General features: G+C 36.2%; 4 protein-coding genes across 6 annotated transcripts; 2 read left to right on the forward strand and 2 right to left on the reverse strand.

Annotated features, from left to right (window-relative positions):
* Positions 1 to 165: 165 nt before the first annotated feature.
* Positions 166 to 3,150, reverse strand: Eif2bgamma (eukaryotic translation initiation factor 2B subunit gamma). Of its 2 annotated transcripts, none has more exons than XM_070296887.1 (5): positions 2,339 to 3,150; positions 1,287 to 1,988; positions 912 to 1,218; positions 550 to 782; positions 166 to 449 (listed from the first exon to the last, which is right to left on the reverse strand). In XM_070296887.1, the coding sequence occupies exons 2-5, from the start codon at positions 1,961 to 1,963 to the stop codon at positions 293 to 295; spliced, it is 1,374 nt and encodes a 457-aa protein (XP_070152988.1). In that variant the 5' UTR covers positions 1,964 to 1,988; positions 2,339 to 3,150; the 3' UTR covers positions 166 to 292. The 2 variants fall into 2 exon arrangements, with proteins under 2 accessions (XP_070152988.1, XP_070152986.1); XM_070296885.1 differs by having other exon boundaries at positions 2,070 to 3,149.
* Trmt6 (tRNA methyltransferase 6 non-catalytic subunit) lies at positions 2,207 to 3,983 on the forward strand. 2 transcript variants are annotated; one of them, XM_070296884.1, is made up of 2 exons: positions 2,207 to 2,420; positions 2,500 to 3,983. In XM_070296884.1, the coding sequence occupies exon 2, from the start codon at positions 2,520 to 2,522 to the stop codon at positions 3,801 to 3,803; it is 1,284 nt and encodes a 427-aa protein (XP_070152985.1). In that variant the 5' UTR covers positions 2,207 to 2,420; positions 2,500 to 2,519; the 3' UTR covers positions 3,804 to 3,983. The 2 variants fall into 2 exon arrangements, with proteins under 2 accessions (XP_070152985.1, XP_070152984.1); XM_070296883.1 differs by having other exon boundaries at positions 2,207 to 3,982.
* A 411-nt stretch (positions 3,984 to 4,394) lies between these two features.
* Stc (nuclear transcription factor, X-box binding stc) lies at positions 4,395 to 10,028 on the forward strand. The gene is made up of 9 exons (XM_070296882.1): positions 4,395 to 6,100; positions 6,192 to 6,365; positions 6,427 to 6,816; positions 6,953 to 7,234; positions 7,345 to 7,635; positions 7,722 to 8,185; positions 8,307 to 8,837; positions 8,899 to 9,005; positions 9,099 to 10,028. Exons 1-9 carry the CDS (start codon positions 4,828 to 4,830, stop codon positions 9,202 to 9,204), a joined length of 3,618 nt encoding a protein of 1,205 aa, XP_070152983.1. The 5' UTR covers positions 4,395 to 4,827; the 3' UTR covers positions 9,205 to 10,028.
* A 649-nt stretch (positions 10,029 to 10,677) lies between these two features.
* LOC138934399 (uncharacterized) lies at positions 10,678 to 16,537 on the reverse strand. Its single transcript, XM_070298093.1, has 9 exons — positions 16,129 to 16,537; positions 15,540 to 15,753; positions 15,259 to 15,469; positions 14,909 to 15,173; positions 14,614 to 14,772; positions 13,929 to 14,546; positions 13,405 to 13,817; positions 13,073 to 13,280; positions 10,678 to 12,928 (listed from the first exon to the last, which is right to left on the reverse strand). Exons 1-9 carry the CDS (start codon positions 16,154 to 16,156, stop codon positions 12,699 to 12,701), a joined length of 2,346 nt encoding a protein of 781 aa, XP_070154194.1. The 5' UTR covers positions 16,157 to 16,537; the 3' UTR covers positions 10,678 to 12,698.
* Between the last annotated feature and the right edge of the window lie 491 nt (positions 16,538 to 17,028).

A 17,028-nucleotide genomic window follows, 5' to 3' on the forward strand; every position in this document is an offset into this window, starting at 1 on the left:
ACAAATAAACAAACAACATATTACATAACATTAAAATAATACTTATATAGATAACGCTTGTTATATAATATGTCACATCCAAGTTATATTGCCATTTAATTTATAATAATCAGTAACAAAGCAATATAATATTTGTATAACACAATTAATTGAAAATGCATGAAAAGAAGTTAATTTATATTATATTAATATATATACATAGAAAATTATTGCATCATTTCAGTAATTAGGATGGAAAAACAAATATTTCTTATTTTTTATTAAGTAAACATTTATTATTAACAGTATATAATTAAATTTCTATAAGCCTGTCCGCATCAGTGAGCACTTCGCGAGAATGTTGACTGCCAGATGTCACAATGTGTTGAGCTCCGACTAAGCAATCTTTCAATTCGGTACCTTCTTCGATGGTGCAACCATTACACAATATACAATTGTGGATAACACATCTGTAAAAAAGATGATGGAAATATTGCCAGTACTTATATTTGATGAATATGAGAAAAATCTCGATCAGGACACTCACAATCAGTACTGTTTCGAACTCACCTTTGCTTGATAGTTACATGTCCCATTATCACACTCTGGGATACTCTTGTCTTAGATTCCACAACACTGTTAGGCCCAATATAACTGTGCTTAAGGGAAGTTTTCTCTTCAATAGTCGAATTATCATCTACATAACATTCCTGCATCTGTGTACTGCGTATAGTTGCCGTGCTAGAGATACTTGGCAGCGGCTGTCCAATATTATTGCCATCAGTGCTCCACCATTCTAATATCTATAAAGAATATTTTTCTTAAGTTAACACTTCTTTATTCTTTATGTACTTGTAATAAATATATTAAAATATAATAATAATTTGAAATATATTAAACAGTCTTTTTCATTATACAGATTTGTATCTTACTTTAGCATTTGCAAAATGATACATCTGTACAGTGTTTGCTCTAAGACCAAACTTTCCATTTGATATGTGACCATAACATCGTATTATGTCTCCATAATATGCTTCTTCCAAATCAGTACTATGGTCATTGAACGCTGACATCTTTCTTATCAGTTTGTCTAAAGGTTTCTCCATCGCAAATCGAAAGACATCTTCTTTCAAGTCTACTTGTACCATAGAAGTATTTCTGTCGTCTACAGACTTGGGCCTAGATAACTGTTTGCTAACTATGTATGGCAAAAGTTCACCCTTCAACGTGGTAAAGTTTCTGCAAAATGTTTTTGATTAAAAATTTAAATTTTTTCAAATATTTCTTATTGGTAAGATTTTACTCACTTATTAAATACCAAAAAGTCTAATACCCATTTATTAATGATATATAAATGTGCATCCATCAATTTGGAGTGAACAGTGAAGCTGATATGCTTCCTGAGAAGCCTCTGCGAAATATTAAACGTTTCTTCGAAATCAGATGCAGAAGCCAAGAGAACTATTCGTCCTGTATTATTATCGATACCAATTAAATCTGTTTCTGGTTTCTGTTTATTCTTTGGGCCTGGTGTTACAAAGTCATCCGGCACTTTTGGGACAGGCAGCATGAGAGCTGTTATACTTGCATTATGTTTTCTGTATAAATTCAAAATTTTTGATATATCAATATTTGCAATTAAATCGCAAGATATCACCAAGAAATCTGTATATATCTTTTCATGGATAAGTCTGATAGAATCGGCTGTGCCAAGATCTTCAGCGCCTGGAATCCCTACAATTTCCAACTTGATTTTTAAACCCAATTTATCTAACGCCGTCGATACTTCGGATTTTGTTAATTCGGAAAGCACTACGATCGCTTCCTTGAAACCTGAACGCTCGAGAATTTGCAGAGGATACCAGATCATGGGAACGTTCGCGATTGGGAGCAAACATTTCGGTTGACCTGCCGTAAGTTCTGTCATACGAGAACCTTTCCCTCCGGCAAGCACAATGGCTTGGAATTCATTGTAATAAACCATTATTTTGGTCTACGTGTAGAGAAGCCTAGAATAATCAAAATAAAAAGTATATTATTACAAAATGCTTTTAATTTGCGAATATGACATAAGGAAAGAAATATAATACCTATATCAATAGATGCAACTAATACGTATTATCTTACGTTAATGCATCTCTCTCACGTGCGATACTATAGTCAAATTATTTATTTCAAGCCGTTCGAACACGTCGGTTTTCATATAGAAAAACAATAATTATAATACTGAAACCTATGCGAGAAGTCTTCCAAGGAAAGGACTGACGAAGGACGCGAATCAAATTATTATCGATCTTATGCGGCCATGTGTTCATACCATGTTCTAACCTAAAAAAAGCAAAAACAAAATTCTTCTAACCTAAAAACTGACGAGTCTTTGCATTTGCACAAGTAGCATTCCTAGTACAATGAATAGGGAATCCATGGAGAGCGTGATCACGGTGGGCATCCACGTGATAGTCAAGAAACAGAACTTCAGTAAAGTATACAAGGTGTCTGAAAATGGTACTCTGATGTTAGGGAAAAATCAGAGGGTGGAGATGCACGAGATCGTCGGCAAACCGTTCTGGAGCACATTTGAGATGGTGGCGAAGCCTGGCAATAAAAATACATATTCGTTGAAGCTGGTGGAACGAACGGAATCGTGGAATGATCTGAAAGGCGAGCTGAGCGGACAGGACAATCGCTTTATTACGGATGACGGTATGTCGCAGAAACTATCAAAAGAGGAGATCCTGCGGTTGCAGGAGGACGGTAAGAGCGGCAAGGAGATAATCAGCAGTCTCATCGAGAACAGTGTCTCCTTTGCGGCTAAGACTGAGTACTCGCAGGAGAAGTACATCAAAAAAAAGGAACGCAAATATTTTAGATTTTTGAGGATATGCAAGCCCACTATAGTGTCACTACACGAGGTGTATTTTAGACAGAATCACGAGAAGATCGGCGGCCTGAGAATGGATGCCCTGGCACAGATATTGTCCTACAGCGATGTGCAGGCCGATGGTTTACACGTGCTATACGACAGCGGATGTCAGGGATTACCCGCTGCAGCTATGTTGAATAGAATAGGAGAGAATACCAGCGGCTACTTAATCAACCTGCATCCCGGCAATATGCCTCAAATTGCGATTGTTCAGGCTATGAATTTTCCGCAGGAGTTAAAAGACAGACACGTTGCAGCGAATATTTATAGTTTCCTGAGATTATATTATCAAGGCGAATCGAGTGTGTTAGACAATATTTCCACATCTTCCAAGAAGATTACTGATCATATCATTAAAAGAACAGAAGATATTGAGGAACCGGCAGAAAAATTCAATGGAGAAATCAAGAGTGATGAAGTATCTCAAATAGACACTGAAATTACAGAGATTGAAACTAATACAGGAGAGAATGGTACGCTTTTTCTTTGCAACACTCGAAAAGATGCTGATACTTTGAAACGGAAACACGAACCTGAAGAATCTGAAGAAATAATCCCTGTAAAGAAGCCAAAATGGTTTTTGGAAACACAACGCGCCTTGAATTTATTGAATAGCTCGAAGGCTCGTGGCTTAACCATCGTAGCGAAAGAACATCCTTTAAATATCGTAAACGCCCTGTTACCTTTTCTAGGGGCTTCACGACCATTCGTCATCTACCACACGTATCGAGAGCCCCTGCAAGAGACTTACATGGAACTTAAACAGAAACGCAATGTGATAAATGTGAAACTCTTTACGAATTTCTTACGTTCCTATCAAGTATTACCTGACAGGACTCATCCTGATATACTCACAAGTGATACCGGTGGCTATATCTTAACAGGATACTTAGTTCAATAATAGATAAATGTGTTTAAATAAATTTTCATATAAAAAATTGAACAGCACGCTACATACTCGATGTAAATGCCAAGAGATAAAATTTATAACATCGATGACAAAAAATTATAATTTTTTATGCAAATGTAACTAATTATATTTTACGCTATATATATTTACAGCATTTATTATTGCATCTTCTTACGTATTTTATAATTATTGCATCCCCTATTCAGATAAAAAATTATCGCTTGCCTATTATATAATATTACATTCTTCTATCAAATTATATACTATTGTATAATATATTGCTTATAATATATGTTACGCACATTTTTATGTTGATCTCTTTGCAAATACTACAATATATTTGTATTGCTCCAATTTTCATCCTCTTTTTTTTTCACAATTTATATTTAATATTAAATTCTATTACTTTTCGCTACAATGTTTTTAAACAAAGAACTTGTTAAACATAAATGAAAACAACTAATGAAACAATTAATGAAACATTCTTTCTCTTTTCTTTATTTTTTCATTACTTCAAAAGAATCGTGTTAGACAAATAGAATCATATTTGGCGCCATCGCGCGCCACAATTTACAGACTTGTTCGTTTCATCGGTTGGCTTTCTCTCCGGTTTGGCAAACTTGGCGAATGTTAGAATTGTGAATTGTCGGAAAGCTTCCATTCGGAGGGTTCCTTTTAGATCTGTTCTCTCTCACGCGGAATTTGAGTCGTATACTTTCCTCGAAGGCTTCCACAGTCTTCTCGTCGCGATCGAGGAAAATTGCGAAAATGTCGACGAACAGTAATCGCGTTACTTGTACGCAAGTTATTCCGCGGACAAAATCCCTTTCCTTAGGTTAGAACAAGATTATTCCGAGACACCTCAGCTGATCGCGCGCACGACGATCTCGAATTGCAGTTTAAATTCGGACGCTTGCTGATCTCCGACACCGCATTATCTTCTTCTCTTTTTTTTTTCTTTCCGCCAAGAGATAAGAATTGCGTCAAGTTTCGCATAGCTGTGCAATATATCGCGATGGCCACCTGGGACGGCTCGTTCCCGGAGGATCCGAATTATTGCACGTATTCCGCTCGAAACGCGGAAGACAATTGGACATACTTCGACGAGAACTCGGCGTATCTGCGAGACGTCCCCGCGAGGAATTACTATCCGAGAGCCGGTGGTCAACCAGCCTACGAACAGAATAGACCCGCCGACGCTTTCTATCAGCATCCGTCGAATATGGTGCCTTTAGAAAATACTTATCAGGAACACATACTGCCAAGCTCGTCCGTTGCAAGCGGCTCGCAAATGTCGAATAATTCACGTTCCGTCAACGGTATCGTCTCAGCTTCGCGTAACATGCCCTTCTTCCGTGACAATCACAAGCCAAGATTCAAAGGCAATAGAACGATCGGTAAGCCTACTTCGTCGGAAAGCGATATCGTTCAATCCAGCATAGTGCAAAACTCAAATTTACAAGCTACAGCCAACGAATTTGTGCCAAACAGTGTTAGATTGAATAAGAAGGACAGATTTAACAAAAAGGACGATTACAATAACGCGGCGAGAGGTAGCTTTGATGCGCAGGAGTTTAGGCCGAGATCAATTAACAAATTTACATCTTCGTCGGATAATAGGTACAAGGGTGAGAAACGCTATAACAATAGAAAGGATGTAAATTATAGGCAAAAAAATTCGCAAGACACACAGGTTCCATCGAGATCTAAGTATAGGGATACTCAGAGTAGTGGGAGAAACTATAATAAATTTCAGAATTGCAAATATTATAATAGAAGTCATCAATCGGATGCATCATTTGTAGAACAATATGGTACTGGAAAAGCTCGTACACCTACAATTGAGTTCAGTGATTCATTCACGTTTGATAGCCAGGAAAATAAAACTTCTGCTAAAGAACCTCAAGAGGATGACTCGTCCTCGGATGTTGGTAGAAGCAGAGAGGAAACATGCGAGAATAATATTTTGGAGAAAAATGCCTCCTTGAAAGCTCTCGAGACACAACGAAATAATAAATCCAAGCGATTCCCTGACCATGCTAACACGTCTAACTATTATAAATACAATTATAAATACAAACACTATTATAAATACAATTTAGACAATGTACAGTCCGAATCTGGTGATAGATATAAAACTGGAGTTGCTACAAAGTATATACATAAAAGAAACAATGAAATGACAGCAAATCATAAAGAGAAGAACTTTGAAAATTGGAGAGATAAGACGGAAGATAACGAGGCAGCACGTATACAGGAAAAAAATATGAAAAAAAGATATAAAATCGGTATGGTTATATTATTTCTATCAAAAAAAATTATTATATAAAATAATATAATAGAATAAAAGAGATAATTATTTTATTTTATTCTTGTCAGATGATGACGCGAGTCAAAGGGAAAGATTGACGGAACAATTGAACAGGGGAATATTAGAATGTTTAGTTTGTTACGAGCATATCAAGCAAAGCGAATACGTTTGGTCTTGCACTAATTGTTACCATGTGTTGCATCTAAAATGCATTAAAAAATGGGCAAAATCGTCTCAGAGCGGTAAGTAAAAAATAAATACCTTGTTATTGTGACAAATCATGAAACATAATTATTCATTCAGAGAATGGATGGAAGTGCCCAGCCTGCCGAGACATTAGTTTTCTTGTACCGGAGGATTATTTCTGTTTCTGTGGGAAAAGAAAAATGCCAGAGTGGAATCGCAGAGATGTGGCGCACTCGTGTGGCGAGATCTGCGGTCGAAATCTGTCTAAAAACAATTGCACGCACAAATGTACCTTGCTCTGCCATCCCGGTTCTTGTCCGCAATGCGTGGCGATGGTTACCAAGTATTGTGGTTGCGGAAGAATGTCGAAGATGCTGCTATGCAGTGCTCATGAACTATTGCAGTGCGATTCGATTTGCGAAAAAAATCTATCATGCAGCAAGCACACTTGTCAGAAAAAATGCCATCAGGGAGAATGTGGACTTTGCAATAAGACTGTGCAACAAAGTAATATTCTCACGCTCTAGAATATATTTAATTTTTCAGCTAAGATAATTATTAACGTTATATTAGGGTTGTAATGGATAGATAGCATTATTAATCAATATATAATTGTAATGATTTTGTTTTTTATTTTATTTAGCCTGTTTTTGTGGTAAAAAAACTCGAGATGTACCTTGCCGAGCAAATATCACAGATACATATTCTTGTAATAACATCTGTAACAAACCATTGGACTGCAAGAAACATTATTGTCAAAAAGTTTGTCATTCAGAGGCATGCGATCCTTGCTCCTTGACGCCCGAAAGAGTCACGACGTGCTGTTGCGGTCAAACGCCATTAACAGAGAAGAGAGAGAGTTGCTTGGATCCTGTGCCCATCTGTGATAAAATCTGTTCTAAGCGTCTGAAATGCGGTCAGCCTAGTAAGCGTCTCAATAATATTGCATACTTTGTGTCTTATTAACGTATATATGCACTTGGTGTGTGTGTGTGTGTGTGTGTGTATTTTTTTTTTTTTTTTCCATTTACGCAGGTAATCCACACATCTGCAAGGCACCGTGCCACACCGACGAATGTCCGGACTGCGACTTGAATACCGATGTCAAATGTCGATGCGATAACATGAACCGCGAGATTGCTTGCAAGGATCTGAAAAGTAAAGCCGACGACGCGCGCTGCGAGAAGCGTTGCAAAAAGAAACGATCTTGCGGCAAGCATAATTGCAATCAGTTGTGTTGCATCGACATCGAGCACATCTGCCCGTTGCCGTGTTCAAAGACATTGAGTTGTGGTCGGCACAAGTGCCAGGAGAGATGTCACATTGGTGAGTGCGCGTTTTACTTGCAGTCGTATATTTATGCACGATATCAGATCACAGAGCGGAAAACGAATTTCTCCTTTCATCAACAGGGAGATGTTCGCCTTGTTGGCAGAGTAGCTTCGAAGAGCTGTATTGCGAGTGTGGTGCTGAAGTGATCTATCCACCGGTACCGTGCGGTACGAGAAGACCCCTTTGTAATCGGCCATGTTCTCGCGAGCATCCTTGCGATCACGAGGTGCTGCACAACTGTCACAGCGAGCCTGCATGTCCGCCTTGCAGTGTTTTGACCCAGAGATGGTGCCACGGTAAACACGAGCTCAGAAAAGCCGTGCCATGCCACGTGAAAGAGATCTCGTGCGGTTTACCGTGCAACAAGCCACTGACGTGCGGACGACATAAATGCATCATGATGTGTCACGCCGGGCCATGTGAAAGACCTGGACAACAATGCATACAACCTTGCAGCACGACGAGAGAGTTATGCGGACATATTTGTGCCGCTCCGTGCCACGAAGGCAAGTGTCCGGATACGCCTTGCAAAGAAATGGTTAAGGTAAGAGCAACCCATTCTTATATATGAAGTAATTAGAGAAGCATGCGAAGATAATTGCAAGCACGACGAAACCACTCAATAATTTGTGCATCATACCGTTATATCTCTGGTTATATTGCAGGTTACATGTCAGTGCGGACATAGGACTATGAGTCGTGTTTGCGCTGATAATGCGCGAGAGTATCAACGGATAGCGAGCAACATACTAGCCAGTAAGATGGCCGACATGCAGCTCGGTCATTCTGTCGATTTAGAAGAAGTATTCGGGCAAGGCGCGAAGAAACAGAATCAGCTAAAAACCCTGGAGTGCAACGATGAATGTAAAACAATAGAGAGAAACAGGAGACTCGCGTTGGGACTGCAGATCGTCAATCCCGACTTGAGCGGCAAGTTAATGCCCAGATATACTGATTACATGAAACAATGGGCCAAAAAAGATCCGCACTTTTGCCAGATGGTTCATGAGAAACTGACAGAATTGGTCCAACTGGCGAAAACATCTAAGCAGAAGTCTCGAAGTTACTCGTTTGACGTTATGAATAGGGAAAAGCGCCATTTCGTGCGTGAGTCGTGTCAACACTTCGGCTGCGAGAGTCAAGCATATGACGAGGAACCGAAAAGAAATGTCGTCGCCACTGCTGTAAAAGATAAGGTGAGAACTCGTTTATTTAAGCTCTACGCGTCATTTTTGTAACAAATAAATCGTGTTGTAGTGTTGGCTACCAAGCTACAGTTTATTAGAAATGGTGCAGCGGGAGAAGGGACAAAGAAAAGTTCCAGGACCGGTACTTAACGCTTCTAAGGGAAATACTTCTATAAAGTAAGATATTTGCATTTACAACAGTTATATGTGGTGATTGAATTAACAAAAATACAATTAAAATACAATTATATAATTGATTATATATTGTAGGACTGTTCTTTCGTTACCCATAAAACATAATCAGAAATCACTACCATCGTCATCAACTACAAAAACAATTGATAAGGAGATAGATTATTTTGACTATCAAGGATGAATCGGTAAATAATAATTAATGTAGAAAACACAATTATATAATGAACTGTATAATGTGTATCATAAACGAAGCTTATGGATATAATTGTAATTATACAATACAATGAATACCATGATTTTGTAAGTAGAAATATAAGACACATTATATTGTTATCAATTATTTTCGGTTTTTCTTTTTTTTTTATATTGAATGTGAGTTTTAATTAAAGCAAATTCATTAAGTTTATTCTATAAAAATTTAACAATAATAATTTTTTATGTCTACAAAAGATTTTAATGGATGCATTATTGGCAGGAAAGGTATTTTACTGTATAATTCAGAACATCTGAACGATACATCCTTATTAAAATAGATACGAAAATGGCATGAAAAAAGTGTAATAATGTGAAAAGAACAATCAGCAATATATATCTTAGCTAAACAAGAGAATAATCTCTGATTTTTTCTTATTATTCCGAGAATACGAGGATTAGCCCAAAAGTAAGTTTCCTTGCTCCAATCGACTTCCATCTCTTTCCTCAGCTGAAGGCTCACTTAGGCGGCCAGCGATTCAATAAACACAAAACAAGGAAGTCAAGACGGCAGTTAACAAATGGCTCGCGAAAAAAGGACATGCCGTAGTACACACAAAGTATGCAAAAACTTTGCATACGGTACGAAGAATATAGAAAAAAATGGCGATTTTGTAAAAAAATAACAGAAGACTTACTTTTGGACTAGCCCTCGTATATACTCCTTAAGCTTAATCTTTAGTATTATCAAAAGCTCTCGTTATCTTAAATCAATTTCGCGTATTGATATAATATGTTAGGTATAGTTATATGTAGAGAAATTTTCATTTATACATTAAACAAAGTATTTGAGAGTTTTCCCTTCTCTTTATTTCTACAATATAATATTCTCTTTTTTTCAATAAATCTTTTACATAGTTGTTGATTATATATTAATATTTCTTAAATATAACAATATGATAATCTTGACTAGAATATAATAAAGCAATATAAATGAGCGATTTTTATTTTCTATGTTTGACTACTGAGTTACTACAAGCCAAACTTCTATTACGCATAGAACATACATGTACAAAGTATCTAAAAATCAACCGACATCTTTTTATTTGGTCAAAGTTATATTGCTAAGAATAAAGTCAGTGCTCTATATGTGCTACATGATATACATTGATATCTTTTATATTTTTGGGCGTGATATTTCGAAAATGTTTTTCACACAAGAGGCATTTCTTTATAATTCATTGATAATAGTTATGGCAAAATTGATCTTGATTGAGACTGTAGTATATAATATTTATCGTAATTCACAGCTTTATTATATATAAGTAACTATATTTAATTATATACCAAATAGTCATGTGTTAAGAAATTGTTAATTTTTCTAATCAGATGTACACAATAGAGTATTGCTCTATTGTGTACATCTGATTAGAAAAATTAACAGGTGTGAAAAATTTAATAATATATATATTAAAGCTGCGATATACATTACAATCTTTCATCAGTAAAAATAGTAATTGTATATGTATATTATAATTTTAAAGTCCTTATCAATTTGATTAAAACTATAACTGTTGTTTGTTACTGTACATCCAATTGTATATAAATATTTATCTATGCCTATAGCTTTTTTTGTAGAAGAGTTCTTGTTAGAATAATAAGATTTTGTATCTCTTGTAAACATTTAAAATAGTTAACACGATTATTTGGCACATGAAACATCAATGATATATTTTAGATATATTACTCTACTTTTATTATATTATATAAATTTCAAACAGATAGTTACTGAGAGACCTTTTTTATGCTCCTGTAAGTATTATTACTAGATTTCTTACTTGTTTTATATTTGGTTTTTTTACGGTAAGATTATAACGGAATGATATATATATATATATATACTTGTATAAATAGAAAATTGATGTATTGAACATATATATTTAAAATTGACATTTTAAATATATATATTTATATTTCCAACGAAAAAAAATTAATATATATATATATATATATAAATGTCTAAATATTTGTACAATATAGTGGTATATACAATACCACGTAAGCAAAAGAAAATAATTTTAATCGCAGATTTTTACACAAAATATATATATTATTCAAAATTATAAATTAATTATAAATTATATAAATAAATGGCTTGAATGCACGCGCGCGCGGTTTTCGGGAATAAAATAATATCTAGTCTATTTTAGTGGAAAACAAAATAAAATGAACACAATTACAATAAAGGTCTATGATATAGCTCTGTTTTTATCGTAAATTCACTTTTACAGTCTTTTATCTCACGGAATACAGTGTTATTTATAAGCTTACATAAGCGTAAAATGGCCTCCTATTCTAAACACATAAATATTGTATCACATGTAGGATCACAACAAATGTTACAAATTCCACTTGCAGATATAAGTCATCTATGTTATTTAGTCAATGTAGTAATTTTGTTGAACATTCAGTAATAGGGCACTTTGAGAATTTGGATTCGTACTTTTTACCTCTAAGCATTGGTGCGGTTGTAAACACATAGTAAAAACGCGTTTTTTTATGTGTTATCAGTAAAAGTCATCGATTATTTTTTAACATTTTTGTTTATATATATATATATATATATACACGCAGTCTGTTTCTTTTTTTCTCTTTTTTTTTGTTTTGCTTCGAAAATATTCCCCATGGATTATATACGAGTTTAAAAAATGATATATATATTTTAACAACAACAAAAAAAATATATATATATATGTATGCGTATTTTTCTGAAGAATACAGTGAAAGTTATTAAATTAATTCATCGGAAAACTAATCTAATGTAAAAAATAGATATCTGCTTTCGCAATATACATGCCTCAAATGAACATTTTGCACGAGAAGTGGATTTTAGAAATATTACTATTGCACCAGCTATCAGATGTTGTCTAAACACATATCTCGTGTTTATAAAATATTATATTAATCTATTGCTATGTTTTTAGTACATTTTACGAGACTGTATCTCATTTCATGTATCGATATCAATGCCTTTATATACGATCTTTGATAAAAATTGCTACCAATTCATGATTATGACTATTTGTGTGAAAATAAGAGTATTATTAAATTTTATATAACACAATTCTTTTCAATTAAAAATATTTCTTAGAATTAGCATTAAAGAGAATAACAAATGTAAATGTACTGTAGTCAAGATTTCGAGATATATGATACATGTATATGATGTATGTGCATGCTCGCGATGTAATATACATATATATGTATATATATAAAACATACGTATATATGTGTATATACATATAAAACATATGTATAAACGTAAGCGTAAAATTTGATTATTTAAAATAATCAAGGAATATCACATCACAAAATATATTAATCTTCGTTTGAAGGAATGATATTAAAATCTGGTAAAATAAATGAAAAGAATTGTCGTTTGGCATCTTCATTCTTTGAATTACGACTAAATGGACTATTGCTTCATATGTAAGGATTATTTCCCCGTTTTACGCGTGGAGAATAATTAGGATAACTACTCAGATATTGATGTCGCGGACTTACTGACGGCTGTTTAGTTATACTCGCCATGGCGCAGCCCATCACAAGTTCAAATGCTCTTGATATCGTTTGATACAACAGCCATGGCCACGGCTTGGGAAATTGTGTCAGTGCCGGTTCTACACCATATCGTACAGTTTCAGCGAAGAGTCCTTAAGAACAAATTAATTATATTAGAATTATTTTACTCGTATATTACCTTTAAATAAAAGAGATATCAGTAAAACGTTTCGTTTTTACTTTTGTTATTGTGTTATTCTAATTATATTTAATATTTAACTATATTAAATATATACCATATGGTCCAAAAATACGAAAGGCGTCCATGATACACAGAAGAATCCCTAGAATTGCAGTGGCACGCGTGACATTTAATACTCTTCGCACCTGAGACTTTCTAGCAGCGGCGGTGTCCGCTTCCGGTATATGCAACGGCGTGTCGGATTTTGCTCGATTCACATATGCGATATGGTTCAGTATCGAATGAAGAGTAAAATCCGTGCCCTGCAAATAATGCGCGTACATTGCTTTGTTGTGGAGTTTCAATCGACTCTAGAAAAACATCTAAAAAAATGTGAAAGAACGCATGTTTTACTTTCTATAGATTCAGTGCGATAATAAGTCGTACCATAACTCTTGGTTCATTAGGCGTTTCAGGAAGCAAGTTAGTCTCCGCCGTAATATTCTCCGGATCTTCAATGTTTTTGTCATTCCATGACAGATTCTTTTTGCGCGCTTTCGTCTCTTCGTCCTTACTCTTCGAATTCATATCCTTCATCAGCGCCGCTTTTTCGCTGCAATCAGGTTGATCCGAATCTGATTCGGACTTCTCCTGCGTCTCCATCTTTACAGGTACTATACTCTGAAAGTGCGTGGGACTCCTGTCCAGGGTTCTGATGCTAATATCGCTACTTCGACGATTTATAATTAACGGCTTAATATGAACGAACTCAGAGTTACGTCGATAGCAACTCTCAGAATTTCTACGCGAGTCAGGTCGAGACGATGCGAAGCTACCAATATCGGAACTGCGTCTTGAACCTGAAATATCGTCAAACAATATGTAGATAAAAGAAAGTATCTATATAACTGCTTAAAATCTGAAACATATCGAAATTAGATGATAAATTTTGTATTTTACGTGATATTTACCCACAGGGCTGACATCCAGAACTTTAGGCAATCTAACATGTTCATTTTCGAGCGGTAACATTCTTCTAGGTGTCCGGTTACCGAAATCGCTGTTCCTCCTGAGTTTAGTCGCGAACTGCGAGCCGCGGTTCTTTTCATGGGTGAAATCGGAGCAACGTCTCAGTTCCCTGGTGCTGCCCGACGGCGTGATATTCTCCGAATATCGTCGCGATACATTTTCGGGCGAGCGGCTTCTCTCGAGCGGCTCGTCTCCTCGCATCCTCGGCAAGTGTCTGGGACTACCTTCCGTCATGCGTCTGCATTCCGTGATCGAAGACGTATCGTCCTCGTTTACGAATCTGACGCTACACTCCGAATTTCTGCGCGACGATTTGTTGGATGTGTCGCTGCCTCGCCGACTGGCCATTGAGCTCCTGCGACTCGGACTAGACACGGTTATAATCGGCAGATTAACGGTCGACGGGGTGGGAGTGGGCGGTCTCACGTAGACCTCTGGTACTGCCGATTTCTGTTCCTGTGACGGAGATTGTACGGTGCACGTGGGTACAATCGTAACACGATTCGTTTCCTTCCGCGTCGGTTCCTCCACCTTATACACCTTAGCCGTGATCCGCGATTCTGAAATCAAAAACCTCAGTCAGATCTATTGATATCGGAAAGAGAAATTCACGATAAGGTATATTACCTTCTTCCGCGATCGCCTCTTCCGCGCTTTTACCTGCATTCGCGAATTCACATTCCTCCGGGCCCTTCATCTTGGGGCCAAGTAAGGTGGGTACCAGCGCGGCAGCGACTGAAGTCGCCAAATTGCTATACGGCGCCAATATTGCGAGCTGCATGATACCTAAATAACGAATAAGAGTGATTCAGCTTGGAAACAAGTGACATGAAAACGAATACACATTTTCAAAGAAAGCATTAGATATTTTAAAAGAAGAAAATATATTAAAATCGAGATATACACATGAAAAAACTCGAACCTTTTTGATGTGCGTTCGAATTGTCCCGTGTCAACATACTGCTTGGCATGTTACGAAGCAGATGATCGACCTTGTAAGCTGCGTGCAGGAACGCGAGATATAGGAAGACGCTCCATACGAGAAACGCCGCTTGAACCACGTATTTCGCCATGTAGCAATTATGGGAGGACAGAGTGATATCGCTGGCGATGATGAAGAAGAAGTGCGCCGTTATAATAAGACTGAGACAGGATTCTTTCTGTATCTTTTCCGGGCCGAATTTCAGCTGTTGTAAGTTATCCACGTGAGAATCTTGTAATAGCAATGTGCATTCTACATCAATTAAACTTGTTACATTTTAATATAAACACCTTCGTCAATTGCAGGAATGCCAATTGTATCAGGCAGAAGGCAGACGTGATGCACGGATATCCAATGTCCCATATGATCGATCCGATGACCTTTGGCATCGTCTCCTTAAGATTGTATGGATCTATGAACAGGCAAGCGGCTCGCGATGCTCCGAGTAAACATAGGAATATATTAATCGTGGACATAAACGGGCGGCTTGATATGAGAGATCTATATAAAAAGAGACGATCTTAAAGTAACTGTAATCTTTCGTTAACCGTCGTCCATACGCACGACGTACCTTAAATTTAGAATAGAGAAGAGTGTATAAAACCCAAGTACGAAGAAGAGGCATGCAAAACCGTACGAATGCAATAGGAACATCCATCTTAAGTCTTGTTGTACCGAACCCCACGATGGAGCAGTGACCAGTGATTTGTCTAGGATTGCAGAGTTCGACGAGTTTGACACACAGTTTTGTCCGGTGACAGGCGCTGGGGTCGTTACGTTTACATCTAATTGACAGAACACTCGAATGAGAAACGACGCGTGTATATATATATATATATAGATCATACTAAAATACTCATATGTTTACATATTATAAAACGTAACAAAATACAATTTATCTTGTTAGTTGTGACACTTTTCTATATGTGTAATTGATAGTTTAAATATTGCAATATACAGCTCTCTAAGCTTCAGTTTCAAGATGAGACATATGACATGCTACGCGAAAAATTTTGCGCGCTATACGATGATTTCGGGATCAAAAGTCCGATCGCGCGTTTCATAAATACAAAAATGGCACTTGTTACTGTTCTATACATGTATATGTAATAAACTATGTGTATTAAAAACTAAGATATAATGGGGATAAAAAAACTGACCACGAGTCCAATTAGCCAGTCTATCCATAATCTCTTGATATGTCCACAGCACATCACTGAATTTTGTAGTGTCAGTTAATCTGTCTTACGATAAACAATTTAATATGTTGCCGTCTTTAAGGTAGCACACGACGTTCCGTGGGATGACGTTGGTGAAATGTGGGTAGCAGCAACAGGCTTTACCTATAGAATGGCTTGATTCACACACCCCTTCTCACTGAATACAGCTACTGTCTCCCTTCAGTTAGGATTATTGATTTTAGTTGAAGAGAGGGTTGGAGGGGAGGCACACACATGCCCATATAAAGCACCTGGCCTGCTGATCAGTTGTGTTTATCTTTAGAGTTTAAATGGAGCAGCGTTAAATTTATCGGTCTACGTTATGTTATGATTCACACCGGCCTTGTTATTTTTGTAAAAGGAAACTTCTGTCTTAGTTTCATCGATGTTTCCTAAGAATTATAAATTACGATTGCGGTATAAAAGAATACTCTGGGGAACACATACAAAGGGGGTAAAAATAGTTTGATAATATATTACATATTGAACTTTTTTATTATACGGGGTAAATCTTACCCTGTAACCACAGGGCATCAGCTTTTAAAAAATCGATGTCTAAACGATTTGGAGAGAAGAGAAAAGGGGGAAACGCGATACAAAAATTAATATTTATTTTTTTCTAAATATCCTAAATGTCATGTAATCTTTTAATTAGAAAATTATGAGCAAAGTTGATATCTCTGGGTGATATAAAAAAGAGAGTAGCAATAATATAGAATAATTAAGATAATACAATTAGAGAAATTATTTTCTATTTAGAAAAAATATGTGTGTATTTGTTTTATCTACATCATGAGATTGAATATAATACATTACAAAAATCAAGTTTATATTAATAGA

This window comes from Polyergus mexicanus, unplaced genomic scaffold, assembly GCF_030449975.1.
Source record: "Polyergus mexicanus isolate NDT 795.1 unplaced genomic scaffold, iyPolMexi1.0 SCAF_6, whole genome shotgun sequence".
NCBI classification, from domain to species: Eukaryota; Metazoa; Arthropoda; class Insecta; order Hymenoptera; family Formicidae; genus Polyergus; species Polyergus mexicanus.